Raw genomic sequence first — 22,425 nt, 5'->3', positions numbered from 1 at the left:
TCAGCCATCTCACATTTTCATGCATCTGGGCTGGGTGCAAGTGTTGGTAAACACCCCTTACTGTCTCAGTTCCTTAAGGGCACACGCCGCTTATGCCCAGGGAAGATGATGAGGTCACCCGCTTGGGACCTTACTACTGTCATCATTTGAACCTTTGGACAGGCCAGCTTGAAGTTCCTGACATGGAAAACAGTCTTTCTCCTGGCAATATGTTCAGCCAAGAGGTCAGTGAATTGCATGCTTTGTCGGTCAGCGAGGACTGTCTGAGATGGAAGGCGGAAAACGCGGGAGTTTTTCTCTGGCCAAATCTGGCATTTCTACTCAATGAGCTGGGCGGCGGCGGAGCTGAAGCGACGTCCGCTTAGCTGGGCGGCGGAGCTGAAGTGACATCCGCGAAGCCTGGAGGTTGAGGAAGGACAATGTTCTCTCAGTCGCTCCACGACTCGCCATCTTTGCTTTCGAGCAGAGACGGAGGGAATGTGTCGTCCTTACCGTTCAGCAGTGGTGGAGGTGGAGAAGACGCATCCTCGTCGCCGTACAGCAGCGGCGCGTAGTCCTCCATGTCAGGCAGAGGCGGCGGAGGTGGAGGAAACGCATCCTTGTCGCTGTGCAGCAGCGGCGCGTAGTCCTCAACGAGGAAGAGAAGCGGAGGTGGAGGAAACGCGTCCTTGTTGCCGTGCAGCAGCGACGCGTAGTCCTCCGTGTTGACCACAGGCGGAGGCGGGTGAGGGAGCGCGTCGTCCAGATCAGAGAGAGGGAAAATATCCGGGACTACAGCGTGGCTCTCCCGAACCTGGACGAGCAGCTTTTAAAGCTGCACCACCTGCTCCTGCAGGTCAGAAATGCGCTTCTTGTTTTGCTGCGCCAAAAACGTGTAGACGTCCCCGGTTTGTCCCTCGCCACCGTCATGCCAGACCTCCTCAGCCCGTGCCTCTTGGTCGGTGGTTGGGACCTTGTATCTCCCCGCTGCCTCACCTTTAAATGGCGTCCGCCGAATGGCCAGCCTGCAGCCTGCCGCGCCTCTATCTCTCTCTGCTCCTCGCTGTCTTCCAGCCAGTCCGCCGGTTTGGCGAGCCTGCAGCCTTCCCAGCTCTGCCACAGCTCTCTCTCTCCTTCCCCCTTGCTGCCGTCCAGCCATTCCACCAGCTCGGGCGAGATGGTAATAGTTCCCCCCCAAAAAACATCTGGGGGAGAGACCTCCGCTATGCCACTTTTATGGTCTAGCTTTCTGTCATGGTTTTTCAATCGGCGTGTGGCATAACTGCAGAGGTGAGCTGGCAGTTCAAAAGAGGCTTTTATTAAGCTGAACACGAAACACAAAAGTAGAGCTTTTCCTGAGGAGCACGTTCGACATTTTAATGTAAATACTAAACAAAACCACACCGACATAAACCATAATATATAAACAAAAGCTAGACGCCTGACTGAAGTTCAGTCAGGCTATTTATAATCATTAACGTAATTACTTTTCCTCGGTTCAGGTGTGTGCTCCCCTCACCTGACCGAGGTGCAGTCTGGGACACGAAGTCCAACTCAAACAAAACTACAAACATGAATCAACACAATGTCTTTGGGTGCTTTGGCACCCTCTAGGGGTTAACGCTTACAGTATTTTAACAATAATGTTGTAAAAATCCAAATAACTTTACAGATCTTTATTGTAAAGGGATTAAACAATGTTTTCCATGCATGTTCAACTAACCATAATCAATTAATTAACATGCACCTGTGGAATGGTCGTTTACACCTTAACAGCTTACAGAAGGTAGGCATTTAAGGTCACAGTTCTAAAAACGCAGGATACTAAAGAGACTTGTCTACCGACTGTGAAAAACACCCAAAGAAAGATGCCCAGGGTTCCTGCTCATCTGCGTGAATATGCATTAGGCATGCTGCAGGGAGGCATGAGGACTGCTGATGTGGCTAGGGCAATAAATTGCCATGTCGGCACTGTGAGACGCCTAAGACAGCGCTACAGGGAGACAGGAAGGACAGCTGATCATCCTTGCAGTGGAAGACCACGTGTAACAACACCTGCACAGGATCGGTACATCCGAATATCACACCTGCGTGACAGGTACAGGATGGCCACAACAACTGCCCGAGTCACACCAGGAACACACAATCTCTCTATCAGTGCTCAGACTGTCCGCGATAGGCAGTCGATGAGGAGGAGATGCACAGCAGTACTTCAAGCAGCTGGGGGCCACACCAGATACTGACTGGTACTTTTGATTTTGAGCCTCCCTTCATTCAGGGACACATTGTGAAACTTTTTTAGTTTATGTCTTATGGTGTTGACTGTTTTAGTGTTCATATAAATTTTTACACATTAAGTTTACTGAAAGTAAAAACAGTTGAAAGTCAGAGGACGTTTCTTTTTTTGCTGCCTATATGTGTGTGTGTGTATATATATAAATATATATTGTGTAATATTTAGGCCAGAGGACAATGCTGAGTAAGAAATTGTTTCATGATTTATTAACACATAGGGATTTGCTATACTTATTCTTAAAATTTTTATTCTTATTCCCCTACATTCATTAATCCATTGTTGTAGTTTATCCTGACACTAATTAAAATTGTGCTATGCTTTTAAAGAAAGTTTAGAATTTTTCTATTGTGTGTTAATGTTAATGTGTTAATGCGGAGAGGGATTAGAAGGTAGGGGGGTTCTAAACAACAGTATACACAATTAACTACTCTCAATGACCCTATTAAGAGTATAAAACCATTAAACCTTAAACCATCAAAATTCGTTTTATTTTTTATTTTTATATTCTGATGGGAAAGAAGTAAAAAACATTCACTTTCATGGGACAGGAGACAATTATGACCTTTGATATGACCTTTGACATTTAGCTGTCAAAATTAGTTTGACACAAGGAACCCTACATAACGCTCTCTAGTGTATGGAATTAAGGCTGAGCATCTGGAAGAAAGTTGTGTTATTTTTAATTAGGTTAAAAAAAAAGATTTTTACAATTCTGTGAAAACAATGAATTTATGAACATGCTTACTTGTCTACGAGACTGTCAGGCAGGGGATAAACAGCTCTCTTCCAGCCTTTTGCAGGAAAGAAGGCAGAGGGCTGGGAAACTTGTGCCCCACATAAAGGGTTACCTGGAAGGCACTGTGGTACCAGATACTTCCAGGAGACACCATAGTCCACTGAATATTGAACATGAACATGCCGTTCAGCATTTCTCCTCGGCACATTGCAACCAACTGCAATCTGCAAATAAACACAAATACAGTATATTGTATTATACAGTTGAAAAAATATATGCTGACCACTAAACATCCAGAAAACGGACTGTGGGTTATCATCAGCAATTTATAGCCAAGTGGTCTGTTGTTAGGTCCTAAGCTTGGATTAAGATTTTTTTTTTTTTTGTTGTTGTTGTTCTTTTGTGTTTTGCTGAGTTTATCTGCATGCTCTCCATTTTGTCTGTGTGCATAAAGCTTTTACTCAACTACTGCTGATTTCACTATTTTGCTTTTCCACTATTTAAAACTACAAAAAAACTGTAAAAATGACAATAACCCACTATAATGTGCAGCCTACTTTACTGCTCTCAGTGAAAAGTGACATCACATGCTTTCCTACTCCTTGCTGGGAAAAACAGTAGGAACTTTATAAATAACTCTTTTGTCCTTCACTGAGGCAGGATGATTTTTAGTCCGAAATTAACTTTGAGCACAATTCCTACAAGTGATTCTGAGACGCTTGGTGAATATGGGCCCAGAGTTTGGGCTAAACCTGGAATCAATTAGTACAGGACCCAGGTGAGGTCTGCCTTATATGACAAGGATCGCAGGCAAAAGTGGACTAGGGTATTCATTGATAGCAGACCCATCCAGAGCCCCTAGGTTTAGCAAAGAGGTTTTGCTTTTAACAAGCATTGGAGACGATAGTGACTTGTCTGGCAATAAAGATAAGAACAAGGTTGGAGTTTTTACTGATGTTCTTTAAGGGGGATCAGGGTCCGATTTACCTGCATAGGCTCTAGGTATGAGCTGGGGGTTAGCACGAATACTGGGTGTGGGCTAGGAGATCTGGGTCTAGAGAAGAAGGCTCCCTGTTAAATCCATGAGGCCGCTGAGATCACTGGGGAGTTCCTGGGTAATCAGTTGGTCATTGACATCATCAGGGAGACCATGGGGAAGGCATCATAAATTGCTTGGGCATACCAATTTGTGGGATGCTGCCTGAATGTGAAACTCAATAGCATAATCATATGCAGAAGAAGTCTTGGCTAAGCTCCAGGAATCATCTGGCTGCATTTCTGCCAGAGTGGGAGCAGCATGAGTCACTAGTGTTCCAAATAGGATTCCCCCATTTAGCCCCACCCAGCCATTGAGGAGTGTGATTACATATATGCCAGGAAGATGGGAAGGGAAGATGCTTAAAGAATTGACCAGCAGAGTCAATTGTGACAGAAAGGAGCATCTCGGGTTACTTTGCTGTAACCCTGTTCCCTGAAAAAGTGGGAATGAGGTGCTGCATGAAAACACTATGGAAACTCTTTGTTCTACCAGTTGTGAAGCATGTGTGTATCAAACATGCCAAATTTTGGCGTATTTAACCTTGGTCAGGTGATGTCATCTGATGAGGTGTACCAGCAGGTTATAAATAGGAGTGAACCGGAAACATCCTCAGGTCAATTTTTGTCTGAAAGGATGTCCAGTCATGCCAGCAATGCGGCATTGAAGCGCAGCATCTTGTTCCCGCTTTTTCAGGGAACAGGGTTACAACAAAGTAACCCGAGACATTCCCTTTCAAAAGCTACACTCGATGCTGCGTAAAAAAAAAAATGCTATGGTAACAAAAATACCAAAGTGTCTGGACCCCCAAGGTTGTGTTGCTTGTGCGCACAATAGCCAAGGAGGTCCAAGACATAACTTTGGGATGCTGACTTGAGGACCCGTGAGCCCGGAGTAGCATAGACATCCAAACTATAAAATCTAACAAATTTGTGCGAAGAGGACTAGAGGATGTGTGCCACATCACACACTTGCTGCAAGGGGAACACCCCTTGCCAGCGCAATTGATGAGGCAATCCTCCTAGTCGAATGAGCCCCGATTCCTAGAGGCGAAGTGTGACCGTGCGCCTCGTTGGCTAGGGCAATGACATCTTTGGTGCCCCGCTTCTGGTTGGAGATCTCGTCACATGGATGCCCCGTGTGTCTCTTTGGGATGCGTCTGGTGATGATTCTCTCTACCTAGAAGATGGTTCTGGCCTCAACTGTTGTTGGCTACTGTTTCTCTGGGGACTTGACAGTTCGATAGTTCAGGACTGGAACTTCCTACAAGTCTACCTGGGTCTTCAATAACTACCTGGACTCCATATTAACATCAATTAACATCAGCTATTGTAGCTGAACAGCCTGCCATCTAACAGACTGTATAAATGCAGATCATTTACTGCTTTCTGTTTCACCCAAATGAGGATGGGTTCCTTGTTGAGTCTGGTTCCTCTCAAGGTTTCTTCCTATTACCATCTCAGGGAGTTTTTTCTCTTGTCACTGTCGCCCTCGGCTTGCTCACCAGGGACAAACTGACCATAATTTTTTTGATTGTGTAAAGCTGCTTTGCGGCAATGACAATTGCTAAAAGCGCTATACAAATTAAATTGAATTGAATAAACCCCATTAGGCAGAACATGACAAGCTGAAATAGCAGCTACGGACGTTCTGAGAGAACTAGGGCATAAGCACAAGGACAACTTTCCTTGCACAGAGAAAAAAATCTGTGGCTCGGCGTAGCTCTGCAAATGCCGCGCCATTGATAGACCTGCCAGTGCTCAATTCTCTCAGCAGATCAGCCTGGTATGCCTGTAAATCAGCCATGGTGTGCTGGGCAGCACCAGCCTGACCCGCTGCCTGTAAAAGCTTTTCCAACCAACAAATTTGTTAGTCTACATGGCTTGGTGGGAAGTATGGGCTTTTTCAAGGAAAGAGCCCCAGGAAAGAGATAGCCTGCAAGCATCTCTTTGATCTGGGCCATCATCATAAAAAATCGCGCTTTCGCATCGACATTCGATGTCAATAGCACAAAAACATGGGTTGAATAGGGCTTATTTCATAAATGAGTTAACTCGTCATGGGGGTCACCAAAGAAAAGGAGGGACCAACGTTGAGGCCCCTCCCCTGGCCACCCAACAAAAACCGGTCATCTAACTTTGAGCGCTTGGGGGATTATTATTATTTTTTTGCTCCTGCGGCCAGTCGAGGTGTAATCGTTCGACCGCACGTTTTTTTACTACTTCCAGTAACTCCTCAAATGCTCGGTCATCATTAGAGGAGCGCTCTTAGGTGGCTATCTCCATTTCCGCGGAAGCAAAAGATGAACTTCTTTCATTCACAAGAACCATTGGAGCACACTTAAATAGTGGACGCTAAAACTTCCTGATCCGGCTAGGGCGTGAGAGAAAGGGGGAATTCCGTCTCATGGGCGTCTGCCAGATCGGCACATGAACCCCAGGAATGTACCGCTAAGCACTCAAAACAGAAAGTGTGGTGATTGCCTTTCGAAAGAAATCTGTCACCCGGGGGCAAGCATTTCCTATCCAACTCTTCTATCGAATATTAAGTTATCCAACACTTTCTTTCTTTTGTTTGTATATTCGCTTGCACACACACACACACACACGCAAACACAATGTGGTACTTGAAGACTAAGGCTATGTTTACTCTGCAGGTCTCGATGCCCAATTCTAATTTGTTGCCCATATCAGATTTTTTTGACCATCGGTTTACACGTTCTTTCAACTATGACTCATATCCGATACACGTGTTTACACTTCCCATGCCACCTGAAACATTGCGCATACTTAAAGAGAGGTTCTTGGACTACACACTAGCCAAGATAGATGAAGGTGAAGTATGCTTAACGCTCTGCGATATATGCAAAGTTCGCAAAACGTCACCATGGGTTTAAAACGGAGGAGGAGAAAAAAACAGCATAATTGCAGCCTGCGCATAGGCTTCATTCACCAAATACTAATTTCTTAATTTTATTTAGCCCTAAAAAGCCAAAAAAAGGCCCTGGGGGGGGTTAGGTGCTTTTACTTTTTTATGTCACCTGCGATGTTATAATTCCACACGCGCTTCCACCGGAGAATAACATTACGTCATTAAACCGCGAAAAAGTCGCAGTTTTAATAAAGTACAGAACGCAATGACTCAGGAAATCCGATCTGTCTGTTTACACGACAATCACATTAGCACATATCTGATTTATATCTGATTTATTTCCTCATATGAAGAAGGCCTGAAACCGATCTTAAAATATCGGAATGCATGCGTTTTTTTCCTGTTTACACGGACATAGAACATCCGATATGTGTCACATTGAAGCAAAAAAATCTGAATTTGGTCACATTTACCTGACAGTGTAAACGTAGCCAAAAAGAACTGAGGATGTTTCCAGTTGACTTCTATTCATAACCTGTAGGTGCACCTCATCAGATGACGTCACCTGACTGAGGTTATATAAGCCAAAATTTGTCGTGTTTGATACACACATGCTTCACAACCGGTAGAACAAAGAGATGTTCTCATAGTGTTTTTACGCAGCATCGAGTGAAGCTTTTGAAAGAGAACAACAAGTTCTGGGTTCAGGAGCCAGGAGTAATGACGTATGGGTTAAACTGGGTCAGGGGTGGGATTAGCTAGTGGTTGCTGTAGTTCTGAGGAGATAGGAAAATGTGTCTAGATAACCTGCTAGATACTTCAGCTGTGCTCTATTTTGAAGTGTACTTCACAGGGTGCTCCCTACACCCTGCTCAGTTCGCAGGGATTGTCGGTGACTGCTTCACTATTCGGAACCAGCACAAACGTCACTTCCTTCGTGTGTTACAAATAAATCAAGTCCGCTCCTGGAACTAGAATTACTTTTAAAACCATCTGGAGCCTAAGGCCGTTTCTAAAGACCTCCAGTGCTTCAGGCCTCTTCTTAAATTTGTGCAAATTTGCATTTTGTTGTTTTTTAATTACTATATTCACAATAACTTAATTTGTTATTTTTTATAGAATATTTATATTTTAAATTTCATAAAAATAAACCATTACCAGTGCCGGTCCATTATTTTGATAAAATATTACATTTTATAAATCTACAAAAAAATCAAAATAAAATGATTTCATTTGTAAAATAGTATAATAAATCATTGATTATGTATAGAGTGTTTAAAAATAATACAACGTATGTTATGATCGGGAAATTCTTTGTCTCTTCCATTCCAGGGACTAAAATATGGTAACAATGTCAAATTTAGAACCTGTAGAAGAAGGTCAGTGGTCCACGCACATCCTTGGTTAAAACACATCTTGGTTAATTAATCCAGTCGTCTGGTTTAGGAATTTACACACACAGTTCAGTAAACCGCGTGCATGAGTATCTCAAAACAACTAAATTATAACACTTAGAAAATGTTAGAACTTATTTTTGGGTAAAGTGACTGATGTGCCAACCTTTTTTTAGTAGAGCCTCTGTTTCACTGAATAATCCAAAACCTTTTATGAATATTTAAGACCTATTGACACACTTAATTAACAAAGAGTGGCAACTCCTGGAGTGGTGTGCTGAAGACCAAATGTCATCAGCACACCATTCCACTCAAACAGCTCAGCATGTGGCATTTTACTTTCAATTCAATTCAATATAATAGAATTTTTACCAATGGTCAAAAAAAAAGCAGCTTAACAAAAATGAAATGAAAATTTAAAAAGAAAATCTATAGAAGTGTGTATGTGTGAAAAAAATGTGTCTAGATAATGATGAGATTGTCCCTGATTGCTTATCAGGGACAATCTCATCACACAGCCAAGGGTGATGGCAACAGTAGCAAGGAAAAAATCACTGAGATGGCAATAGGAAGAAACTTTGAGAGGAACCAGACTCAACAGGGAAACCATCATCATTTGGGTGATAACTGATAGAAATTATATAACATTATGTGTGTTATGCAGCTGAAAGTTCAATATAACAGAAGTTATTTAAATTTACATGATGTCCAATTCAGCAAAGGCGTGAGTCAGCAGGTGCAAAGGGCAGATGGGATCTGGATTACTAGGAGCAAAGAAGCAGCATGTGTAGCTCCAAACCATCACAAAGCAAAATCCAGCTGGTGCTGGTCTTTCTCTGGGTACCTCACGATCCTTGCAGGGTTGGCTCCATATGCCTCAGGATGGGTAGAAAAATAAAGAACAGGTGGAAAGAACTAGCGTAGTTGCCATTCAGAATAGATGTACTGGAGTAGATATACTGGAGTATGAAGTTATAGGATGAATTACGAGTATGCCAGATTAAAGAGATGAGTCTTCTTTTAAACTGGGAAACTGTGTCTGAGCCCCAAACATTGTCTGGAAGTCTATTTCAAAGCTTTGGAGCTAAATATGAAAATGCCCTACCTCCTTTTGTAGATTCTGAATGTCAACATACCAAGCACCAAGATGGCGCCATTGTGTATGGTCTGCCATCCTACCCTGTTTTGTTATTTATTAATTGCTGTGTTTATTTGAATTGTCTCTTATAATGTGTCATCTCTGCTGATAAACAATCACCTGACACTGTTAAAGATATGGGCTAGTATGAACAACTTGCATGACAGTGGACGTTCAAAGACACCACCACCTTTTCTAGCGTCTGTACCTGCCCATCTATGGCGTCCTGTTTACCCATTGCGTCGCAACAAGAGGCGCAAGAGACGCGGAAAGAGAGAAGATATTCTCATTAAACTGAAAGCCTACCTGGCCTCCTGTGTGGATAATCTGGGCTTTGCTTCAAATGGAATATCTACTGAATGTGGAAATTTTTACCTCCTTTGCTCTCAGGAGTACAGCTATCGGTGGCTCAAAACGGCTATTCCAGAAGCCATGTGTTCGCCTCCGTGTCGCCAGCCAGTGATGATCCAGGCACGGGGCTGTGTACAGGGAAATCTCCGCCAGCTCAGTCGAGCCCCAAAGCAGAGCCATAAGGCTGCCTTGTTAAACACTCGATCACTCACAAATAAGACTTTCATTTCATTTACGCAACTTGTATTTTATTTTGCTTGGCTAAAACAAGGTGATAACAGCACCTTCTCCGAGCTCTGCCCTCCCGGCTATTCCGAGTGTCACATTGCGGTGGAGGACAAAACAAAAATTCAGCTGCCGTTTACTTCCATGTAAAAGCTACAATAGCTTTGAGATAGAACTGGTTGATTCAGTTTGCATGTCCTGTACTGTGTGCTATTGTTTATTATCCACCTAAATACAATTAGGACTTTATCACGGTTTTTCAGAGTTACTTTCTAAATTAGTGCCAAAATATGACTCTCTGGGGTCCGAGGTAATTTTGGGGCCCTTGAGATGTTTGGACATGCTCTGATATTTGTGCTTTTTTCAGCTACTTATAATATATTATTGAACAACCTGTATTTTTCTTGTAATTAGCACAAACTGTTCTACAATAATACGTGATAAAATTAATGTATGTGTTTGCATTTTTTGGGAAAAAAATATTATGCGTGGTTAGTAAGTTTTGTGAAAATAAAAGTAGCTGAAATAAGGCCATTAACACTAGAAGCGCCGCGCCAGTGTCACCTACTAATAACGCGGTTCAGCGGTCATTTGACCGCCTGTTGTTTTGAATGGGAAGCTGTTGCTGACACACAATGATCGCTAGATGGCGCTTTTACCCAAAGCAAATAGTTTAGCTCCAAGATCAACTTGCACTTGGACAATGCGCCATTCATTCCCGCGTTGATAATCAGCGGTATCTTTTTTACATATTCAACTGAGAAAACCTACTACAGAGTCTCTAAGGGGATAAAGGAAAAGGGAAAAAACGGCAGAAAAAAAACAAGTCATGTTTTGCATTATAGCCCAAAGTTTTTGGCATGACTTTTTTTTCCCTCCTTTGTCCATCTAGGGGCTTCGTACTATAACAAAAAGGAAAGCTCTACTTAATTTTATATCGTATGGAGAAAATTTATTAGTTTGTTCATTCTATTCGAAGCTTCTGAACGTCTCGGATGGAGCAGGAGCAGCGATTTAGTTCTGAAATCGCTTCCGTGAAATTATCGCTAAAACAATATTAAATTTGTATAAATCAGATCTACCACAGCAGATTATAAACTATGCTATGTCATAACCGAAGCAAACACCACGATTATGCCTCGTTTTGTTCAGTGTTGCTAGGCAACGGACCACGCGCCTAATCGGCGGGAACGTGATTCACTTGGCCGCGGTGTATTATAAACCTGCGGAATGTTTCACTGCTTATGCTCATGTAATAAAAGCGAGGAAAATGTGGAAGCGAGGGAAATGTGACACTAAACAGCTGAACAACTTCACTTTTCCGTTTACCTCTAAGAAAAAAAACTGTATTTTGTTTGTTTATATTTAGAATGTTTAGAAAGTAAACGAAGTAGGCGCGCACGCGCACACACACACACACACACACCCCTTCCCTGAGCCCTCGGTCAACATCTAATGACTGTCGATATGCAAATGAGTCAAGACATAGCCTAACGTGGTGTGGTGTCGGATTTCAGCGGTCACGGAGTAGAAAGACTTTGAAGCAGTTGCAGCGTTTTTTTCAGTTACAACAAGCACAGCGACGAGTCCACGTTGTTTCACTGTTTATGACATAGTGACACTAAACAGCTAAACAACTTCACTTTTCCGTTTACCTCTGAGAAAAAAAAGATGTATTTTGTTTGTTTATATTCAGAGTAACACCTTCCAACCACCTCTCATAGTCTATTGTTAGTTTTAATGATTTGGCAGAAACTAATTATCACTACACAAGTACCCCAACACCATTGATCATGAGTTTCAGCTGAAACTAATTCTATACATGCAACAGAAAATGTAGATGCAGATTCCAAATGTATAAAGGTGCACTCTCTCTCTCTCTCTCTCTCTCTATATATATATATATATATATATAGTCTGTCACGGAGTGAAAAGACTTTGAAGCAGTTTATATGTTAATCTAAGCTTGAACTTATCAACATTGTTTCGTTCAGATTCCGTTTCTTAATCTTTCCTTTTTTTTTATATATATATATATATATATATATATATATATATATATATATATATATATATATATAATTTTTTTTGTTCAAATAAAATCGCTATTACTTGACCCTGAAGTTTAGTTTAGCACACAAAAAACTTAAAAGTCCTTTCTGGTAAATCAACTCCATATGTAGTTTATTTACAGCAATTCATTAAAAATGAATATATATTATACAGTACATGGTAAACACGAGAAAGATTACAAAATAAAAAAAAAAAACAGTGTCTTCTTTATAAACAGCTTATGTGCGTCAAGATGCTGAAATCCCTTGCATGTTGCCCCTCAATTTTGTGCTTCCATTTCAAGTGGAGAGATATTTGACCGACAGCCTAGAACAAAAGAACTGTAGGTGTGATCACAACCCCCTCCGAACGACCGTGCCATCAATCACTGACCACCTCAGAAGTTCCCTCCAATGTATGCTGATGTTTTGCAAGTATTTTTGCAAAACTATGGCAGTCTCTTGAGAGGTGGTAGAGGTGGTTGGAATGTGTTATTCATTTATTTATTCTATACAAGGGCACTAACTACACAGACCAAACTGATACCTTATTGTATTTTTATACTCATCGCTGTGCTTGTTGTAACTGAAATGTATAGAATTAGTTTCAGCTGAAACTCATGATCAGTGGTGTTGGGGTACTTGTGTAGTGATAATTAGTTTCTGCCAAATCATTAAAACTAACAATAGACTATGAGAGGTGGTTGGAAGGTGTTACTCTGAATATAAACAAACAAAATACAGCTTTTTTTCTCAGAGGTAAACGGAAAAGTGAAGTTGTTCAGCTGTTTAGTGTCACTATGTCATAACCAGTGAAACAACGTGGACTCATCGCTGTGCTTGTTGTAACTGAAAAAACGCTGCAACTGCTTCAAAGTCTTTCCTCTCCGTGACCGCTGAAATCCGACACGACACCACGTTAGGCTACGTCTTGACTCATTTGCATACCGACGGTGATTGGATGTTTACCGAGGGCTCAGGGGAGGGGTGTGTGTGTGTGTGCGCGCGTGCCTACTTCGTGTACTTTTATAAACATTCTAAATATAAACAAACAAAATACAGCTTTTTTTTTCTCAGAGTTAAACGGAAAAGTGAAGTTGTTCAGCTGTTTAGTGTCACTATGCAGATGTTACACTCAGTGTAGTTACCGAAATCTTTGATTTAGTTCTCATTCAGTGGCTACACATCACTTCCACATTTCCCTCGCTTTTATTACATGAACATGAGCAGTGAAACATTCCGCAGGTTTATAATACACCGCGGCAAAGTGAACCACGTTTCCGCCGATGAGGCGCGTGGTCCGTTGCCTAGCAACATTGAACAAAACGAGGCATAATCGTGGTCTTTGCTTCGGTTATGACATAGCATAGTTTATTATCTGCTGTGGTAGATCTGATTTATACAAATTTAATAATGAGGCTTTATATCCTCAGGAGGGGTTATTACATGTAATATGTAAAACAATATTGTTTTAGAGATAATTTCACAGAAGCTTCTAACAGAATGAACAGACTAATGAATTTTCTCAAAACGTTATAAAAATTAAGTAAAGCAAAATCCCCTAAATGTCCATATAAAATATCGCTGATTATCAACCCCAGAATGAATGGCGAATTGTCGATATTTCACGGAAGTATATATATATATATATATATATATATATATATATATTAAACTGCATATATGGAATATGACACCTGAGATAGTTACATATACACACTGAGTGACGCATAGATAGTATGCGCAATTCCTTGCGCCATCTGCTGAGCGAAATGAGAATCGCAGGTTGGAAAAGACAGGAAACGTCATGCCGCCGCGCAGCTGTCAGCGATTTCACGTAAATAAGAGCAAAATAGCTTTATACTGGCTTTTACTGGTGCGATTTAAAAAATGTAAGCATACAGGGTGATTAAGCTCACAGAACTAGGAAAAGTCATGAAAGGAGGGTCCTGGAAATTGATCGAGTGTGAAGTATTATTTTTTTTTTACCCCCTTGCGGTCAAATGACCGCTGCTCGGCGCTTCTAGTGTTAAACTCATACAGAACATTCGTTTACAAGACTTTTAAAAACTGGGCTGGTGGACTAGTGTTTTTGATTCAAAATGATGTGAAAATGATCTTGTTTACTTGCTCACAGAAAACAATATAGTGATTAACATTTTTAAGTCACTTTTTGAGTGTAAAGGGTCGATGCGAGAAGGCATATATATCATTACCAATGCAGTGATTCACACCTGAGAAGACGAAGGCCTGCATAGTGAGCTGCATAATGAGCCATTAGACAGGTATGTGACTGAGAGGAGAGTGACAAGAAAGAATCTGAGGACAAAATAAGTTTATATATTTTCAGTGTTTAGGTTATTTGAGAATGTATTTGACACACACAAAAACTTGAGATTCACTAGTGAGTTCAGTTAAACAGTTTATTAGGCCTAAACAATTAAAGTTGACTTTTTAGCAGCATTACTGCCTTTTTGTAAGTCGCTCTGGATAAGAGCGTCTGCCAAATGCCTGAATGTAAATGTAAATTACTGCAGTCACTATAACAGAAAATTTAGCTGTTATCACAAATTACACATAAATTACATGTTAAAATATAAAAGTGTAAGAACAGTGCAAAAAAACACTGATGATGCCAATAAGAACTTAAATTTGTCATGCACACTCGGAACGCGACCAGCACTAGGACCCGGAAGTTAAGCAGTCGCAAACCAGGAAGTATAAAAGGATATCTTGTTCAGTCATTTGGCCCATGCTTCGTCGGAATCGTTCATCGAATCGTGAGTACTCACTTTATTGGTTTTCCTTTCTGATTGAGTGTGCATTTATAGGACGCGGGTTAGATTGTGTCTTTCCCTTGCTCCCCATTCGTGAGAGTCCTTAGATTAAATAGCGTGATTATCCTGCCTACTCGTGTTCTTCCGCGTTTGGGTTTACCAAGTCTTCTGGTCACCTTAGGTTGGTTCTTGACAGAATGACTGAGCTATCCGCGGTGAACCCAGCGGATCATGCGCACCTCTGCGACGTGGTAGATCAGCACGCCGAGCTGACCACTTAGCTAACTGGGGAGATCGCTAATCTGCGCCTGGGCCTCCAAGACGTCACGGCCTCGCGCTGCGAGGTCGTGGAGCTCCGGCAAGAGAATGCGGATCTCCGGGCGGCTGTGGATCTCGCAGCGGCCGCTGCGCCGCACCATACCCACCCACCCTCCTTCCGATGTATTTCTGGCACTTCCGGATAAATGGGATGGCACGGACGGGAAGTGCAGTGTGTTTTTAACAGCGATTGATCTGGTGTTTGAGTTTAATTCCACCAGGTACTCCACCAATCGGCTACGCATCACGCTTCTGGTTTCGTTGCTATCCGGGCAGGCAGCTGAGTGGGCCACGGCAGTTCTATGAGCAGATACAGATACCGCCCACTCGTACAACGAGTTCACATGCAATTAGGACGCGCCTTCCTGACCATGGCGGACCGCAAACGGCGGTATCGAGGGGGCTTGTGTGCCTACTGTGGGTCGGCGGCACATCACCGGGCGATCTGCCGAACGCACAGCCCCGGTGAGTGCGAGGAGAGACTCACCGGGCCCCCTCCACCTCTCCACCACGACCAATGCCACCATCTCACGTTTCACGGTTCAGGTAAACCTCCAAATCGGCCACAAACGGGTTCGGCCATAATTGACTCCGGTGCCGCTGGTAACTTCATTGTCTCTACCTATGCCAAAGAATTCGGGGTGAAGATTGAGGCGTTATCCCAGCCAGTAAAGATCACTTCGGTCGACGGTCGGCCCCTATCATCCAGCCCTATCACCCATCAGACCCAACCGATCACGCTCGCCATAGACCAGCACCAGGAACAAATCCAACTCCACCTCACATCCATCGCATCACCGCCCATCATCCTCGGCTATCCCTGGCTGTTGCAGCATGACCCGCTCAGCTGGGGCTGAGGCTGGGGCGTGTTCCACGGAGTCCGAGGCCCCGGATGTCGACATCAACGCCATCCCTCCCACCTATCGAGACCTGGCTGGAGCCTTTTGTAAGAGAAAAGCCACCCATCTGCCACCCCATCGCCCTTATGACCTGGCGATAGAGCTTCAGCCGGGTTCCGTCCCTATCCGCAGCCATCTCTACTCGCTGTCGGCCACTGAGACACAGGCTATGAAGGAGTATGTCGCCAGCGCCCTTCGCAATGGAACTATCTGGCCTTCTTCGTCGCTGGCAGCCGCGGGGTTCTTCTTTGTGAAGAAGGGGGGGGGGCTTCGCCCATGCATTGACTATCGGGGGCTAAATAAGATCACCATTAAAAACTGTCACCCATTGCCGCTTACCAACTCAGCCCTGGACGCACTCTCTGGGGCCACCGTGTTCACGAAGTTGGACCTCCGGAGCGCCTACAACTTGGTGCGCATCAGAGAGGGCGATAAGTGGAAGACATCCTTCATCACTCCAACCAGACATTATGAGAGCCTCGTCATCCCATTTGGACTCTGTAACGCACCCTCGGCCTTTCAACAATTCATCAATGACGTCCTGAGAGACATGCTAGGCCGATGGGTGTTCGTCTACTTAGATTTACATTACATTTACATTTAGGCATTTGGCAGACGCTCTTATCCAGAGCGACTTACAAAAAGTGCTTTAATGTTTACATCATTGGATACATACTTACACTGGGTTAACTAGGTTAATAACTAAGTGCCATTAGTCCAACACAACTGGGAAGAGAGTTTTTTTTTCATCTAGAGGAAGTTCATTCCACCACCTAGGTGCTAGAACAGAAATGAGCCTGGATGAATGCCGCCCTCGATCCCTGAGAGATGGTGGGATGAGGCGAGCAGTGCTGGAGGATCGGAGGGATTGTGGTGCAGTGCGTGGTGTAATTAGTGCAGAGAGGTAAGTGGGTGCTGGGCCATTTTTAGCTTTGTAGGCCAGCATCAGTGTTTTAAATTTGATGCGGGCAGCTACAGAGAGCCAGTGCAGGGAGCGGAGGAGTGGGGTGGTGTGGGAGAACTTGGGAAGGTTAAAAACGAGACGTGCTGCTGCATTCTGGATCAGTTGCAGAGGACGAATCATAGACAGAGGCAGGCCTGCCAGGAGTGAGTTGCAGTAGTCCAGTCTTGAAATAACAAGGGACTGAACAAGCACCTGAGTAGCCTGTGAAGGAAGAAATGGGTGAATTTTTCTGATATTGTAAAGAAGAAATCGACAAGAGCGAGTAAGGTTAGCGATGTGTGGGGGAAAATGACAAATGATTGTCCACAGTTACCCCAAGATTGCGGGCGGTGGCTGAAGGAGTGATTTGGTTGTTGTCCAGGGATATCACAAGGTCTTGACCTGGGGATGAGTCACAAGGGATAAACAACAGTTTGGTTTTAGATGACATTCTCATATACTCTCACACCACTGAAGAACACATCCAGCACGTCCGGGCTGTTCTCAAGAGATTGCTCGCTCACCAACTGTACTGCAAGTTGGAAAAAAGTGCTGAGCACTCTACCACGTTCCTGGGTTTTGTTTTCTCGCCCCTAGGGTATGGCCATGGACCCGCAGAAACTCGAAGCTGTTCGTCATTGGCCCCTACCCAAGACTCTCAACCATTCGTTGTGGAGGTGGACGCGTCAGATGTGGGCGCCTGCGCTGTTCTCTCCCAGTGAGGTCCAGACCAGAAGCTACACACTTGTGGCTTCTTCTCCAAGAAATTTAATCCCACTCAGCAGCGATACGGGGTAGGGGACCGCGAGCTGTTGGGCATAAAATGGGCCTTGGAGAAATGGCGTCACTGGCTCCAGGGCGCTAGTGAGCTGTTCATTGTCTGGACGGATCGCCAGAATCTTATCACCATCAGAAATCTCAAACAACTCAATCCATGGCTGGCACGGTGGGCATTATTTTTTGAACAGTTCGACTTCCATCTGTCATACCGCCCGAGGTCCAAAATTACCAAGGCCGACGCCCTTTCCCGACAACAGGAAGAAGACGCCCCCCGGGCGGACCCTGTGCCTGTCATACCCACTTCACGTGTAATTGCACCTCTCCAATGGGACTTAGAAACGAGGGTATGCCAGGCTCAGGCTGCGGAGACCGAACCGGCAGGTGCGCCGCCTAGACGACTCCCCAATACGTGCCCCAAACCTTAAGATCAGAGGTCCTACAATGGGGGCACTCCTCGCCCGTCGCTGAACACCCCGGGAACCGAAGTACCTGGTCATTCGTGAAACGGGCGTTCTGGTGGCCTTCCATGAAAAAGGACATCGAGGAGTTCGTTCAGGCGTGCCCGGTGTGCGGCAGGGCCAAGGACCCAATCCGACCCACTCCGGAGAGCTGCAACCACTTCCCATTCCTCGACGGCCCTGGACGCACATCACCCTGGACTTCATCACGGGCCTGCCGGTTTCCGAAGGGAAAAACACCATCCTCACGATAGTTGACCGGTTCTCCAAAGCAGTACACCTGGTGGCCCTCTCCGGACTCCCATCAGCCAAGGACCCCGCCGAGCTGATACTGGAACTGGAGTGCGCCTGCATGGGTTCCCCAAAGACATCGTCTTGGACAGAGGGCCCCAGTTTACCGCCCGGTTCTGGAAGGCCTTCTGCCTTCTAAGTAGTCTATCATCTGGTTACCATCCCCAGACGGTCAGACGGAACGGACCAACCAACAGCTGGAGCGCTACCTGAGGTGTTTTGTGTCTGATCGCCAGCGCTCCTGGGCCCGCTACCTCACATGGGCAGAGCTATCCCACAATCTCCACGTCTCTTCTGCCACGAACCTAAGCCCATTTGAGGTATGCTATGGTTTCCAACCTCAGATGTTCGACCATCACGTACCATCGGCCCAACAGTTGGTCGGCGGATATGGAACCAAGCCAACATCGCCATCCAACACCAACTACATCGCCCAGCATCACTGCCGACACCCTCCGGGACGGTTGTACAAAGTAGGTGACAAGGTATGGCTTTCCACAAAGAACCTCCATCTGCACACAGAATCACGAAAGTTATCACCCATATTCATCACTCTAAGAATTAACCCTGTCACCTACCAGCTCCAGCTGCCTGCGGCGCTCCGGATCCACCCAGTATTCCACATTTCTCAACTTAAACCCTTCATTACTTCACCTATCAGTTTTGATCGTACAGACAAGATCTATATATTAATCGAATCTGTAAAGTGTCTATTTTTATTTGTATGTTAAAAATAAAACTTTGTGCATTAATAACATAAAAAAAAAAAACGGGTGCGCTGTCTGTTGCTTTGGTCTGCGTGAACTGCAGGGAGAAACGCGTCACTAAAATGAACTGAAACTCAGCAAATACAGAGACACAAAATACATATCTATAGAAAGCTTGAATTGTCTACTTTAACATTTACCAATTCAACTCAAAAACAAATAATCTGTTTTTATGCTGTTTTTTTCTTATTACAGCTAATGTGATCCCGCCTCTCTGTGTGCACGCTGTTCATGAAAGGTTCATTTCCATATAAACAGCGCGCACACAGGGAGGCGGGATCACATTAGCTGTGACAGGAGAATCTGTACCACTCCTTACTTTCATATGGATTACATAAAAACAGATTATTTGTTTTTGAGTTTAATTTATTCCTTTTATCTAAGGTCTTACAAAAAGTTGTCTCCAACTGATGCAGTCTTTTCTAGAAAAAAAAATCATGTTTGAGAAAAATTCCAATCCGGCATTAGAACTTGCCATAGCACTGAATCCACTCTCCTAAAGGCACAGAATGATATCCTCCTATCCCTTGATTCCAAAAAAAACCCGTGCTGCTCGTGATGTTGGACCTTACTGCAGCTTTTGATACTGTTGACCACTTGATTCTCCTGACACGTCTGGCACAAGAACTTGGCCTTTAAGGTGCTCAGGTGCTTCAAGGTGCTCAGCCCTAGCAGCTTTTAGAGCCTGTCTATAGCTGCACATACTATCTTTATATGCAATTCAAAAAACTTCTAATTTAGTTTTTCTACACTTTTGCTTGTAGTTTTGGGTCGCTTTCTTTAGGGCGTGAGTATGACTATTGTACCATGGTGCAAGTGTTTTATCTCTGACTTTTTTTTTTTTTATCTGATGGCCCCATGATGGCAGCAACAGTGTCTAATGTACTGGTAAAAATACATAAATCAATGATCAGTATCTCATGATTCATACAGTTGAACAATTTATTTATACAGATGTACCTGTTTTACATGTTAATTTACAGGCTTGTCACTGAACGATTTACCCTGACAAAGAGACATATAAAAACAGTGGCAGCTGGCACACCTAAAAATAGATGCAAAATTATCTTCATAGTCTAAATAAAAAAGTAAATTTTTTTAAACCCGTGCTATTGTTGTTTATTTACATTATTTATTAAATCAATTTAAATGAGGTTTGAGCTCCGGGATTTTGAAGATAATAAGAAATTCCTACATTCAATTTAAAGTCTAAATTTATACTGTACTTTTTGTAGCCAGCAAATGCGTCACCTGGCTTGGGTCCTATTCGACTAATCATTATTAGTTTGTAGATTTACATGGTGACTATTTTACATGTACTAAAGTGGTGCTGGATCAAGGCCAGGAAGATCGTAAAGGACCTCAGCCCCCCCAATAATGTTTTTTCTTTAGCGGTCAGGAAAGCAATTTTGCTGCTTCAAGGCCAACACAGAGAGACTGAGAAGTTAAGAAGCTATGTCTATTTGTATTTTATTTCTATTCTATTCCATAATAAATTTTTTGTTAATAATCTTGCTTTTAACGTCACGGGCAGTCGTATAAGCATTTCACTGCATATTGTACTGTGCTTTGTATGTAACAAATATAATTTAAATCTGGATTTGGAAATTTGGAATGTGTAAAGAATATTACACACTGGATGCAAATAACTTCCTTTTGCTTAATACTGATAAGACTGTAGTACAGACCTGGCCATTAAGAACACACGTTTTGAGAAAAGGGATCCCGCAAAAATATATGCTACTCGCTAAATACAACGCGACAGTGCGCAGAATTCCCGGGCTTTGACTGCGATTCCTCCAATTATTAGTACTGTAGTAGTACACTAAAAATGCTGAGTTTCTGTAAACACATCGTTGGGTTGTTTATGCTGGGTCAAAAATCTGTGTTATTTCTAGTACTTTAATCACAGTGTTGGGCTTTTGTTACGAATACTAAAAGTGCTGCATGATTAAACTTAATGCAAAAAACGGAAAAAGAAACTTCTCCGTTTTCTCCCTTTTGTTCCGGTGTTTAGGCAGTAAACCCATGGGTGAACACGATGATTTAAGAATTTAATTAAACACGAATATAAGTGGCATTTTAATTTAAATCCAACATTTTAATGGTTAAGTGTTTGTTACAGACATTTACACTATTTTTGGGGAAGAGTTTGGCTTGGACAGGCTACCTACCTTGATCAGCAGTCGGCACCCTGCTGTAACCAGCAGATCAACGGAGCAGTTATCGGCTATGACACGTAGCCTTCTGAGTTTGGAGGCCAGTGATGGTTGGTTGATTAAAAGCATATTTGAAGAAGAAGATAACATCACACACACACACACACACACACACACACACACTCTCTGGGCATACACACCTACAGTACAGTATGAAACGCACACATACACACAAACTCTCTGTGGGCACACACACAAACTCTCCGTGCTCACACACACAAATCTCAGTGCAGATACACTGAAAGGTGAGAAGAGATTCCGCAGAATCTTTTGACACAATGCTTACTCTGACGAACTATATTCGTAAAGGATATAAAGAATAAGAATCATATTTAATAAGATAATTAATTAAATAATTAAATTATATCAAATAAGAACTTTATCTAAAAGCCATACCGAGCCACTGGGGGCGTTCACCATGGACCTAAAATGTCTCGCGCGCCGGGGCTACCCGGAATTCGAGCACGATAAGCAGAAAGAGCTAGCTCGTTGTGCGTTCCTTTGGGGACTCCGGCCGCCACGGCTTCGCGAGCACATCCTGTTAGCAGCACCCTGCGCGAGGCTGGGCGCACTGAGCCCGCTGAGCCCATCATGGCAGAAGACCACTCGGGGGTAGGTGAACCTAGCCAGGGACAGGGCTACCTGTCGCAGATAGGCCTCGAACCAGCCTCCAAGATTTCGCGACGACGCAGAGGCCAGGGACCGCCGGACTACCACTGCAACGTTCTCAGGCCTGAGGACAGCGTACCCCAGCAGCCGTTAAACTAGCTCCGGGGGGCGCCGAGGGAAAGCCGCCTCCCACAGCCATCTTTGGTTCCCCAACTGCCGGATTTAACTTTCGGTCAGGACGTGCAGGAAATCGCGCGGGGGTCTACGTGAACTGTGGCCGCTATGGG

The 22,425-nt window shown here is 43.7% G+C and overlaps 1 protein-coding gene across 1 annotated transcript in view; it reads right to left on the bottom strand.

Annotated features, from left to right (window-relative positions):
* The window catches only part of reln (reelin), a 1,039,407-nt gene that overhangs the window by 142,115 nt on the left and 874,867 nt on the right, over positions 1-22,425 (bottom strand). The window contains exon 57 of the mRNA XM_053500241.1: positions 3,021-3,235. Coding sequence (XP_053356216.1) covers positions 3,021-3,235 — 215 coding nt within the window. The remainder of the gene's footprint in view (positions 1-3,020; positions 3,236-22,425) is intronic.

The sequence above is a fragment of the Clarias gariepinus genome, chromosome 7 (genome assembly GCF_024256425.1).
Source record: "Clarias gariepinus isolate MV-2021 ecotype Netherlands chromosome 7, CGAR_prim_01v2, whole genome shotgun sequence".
In the NCBI taxonomy this organism is placed as follows: Eukaryota; Metazoa; Chordata; class Actinopteri; order Siluriformes; family Clariidae; genus Clarias; species Clarias gariepinus.
Note: the sequence above shows the minus strand (reverse complement) of the source record. Positions and strands in the feature narration are given on the sequence as shown.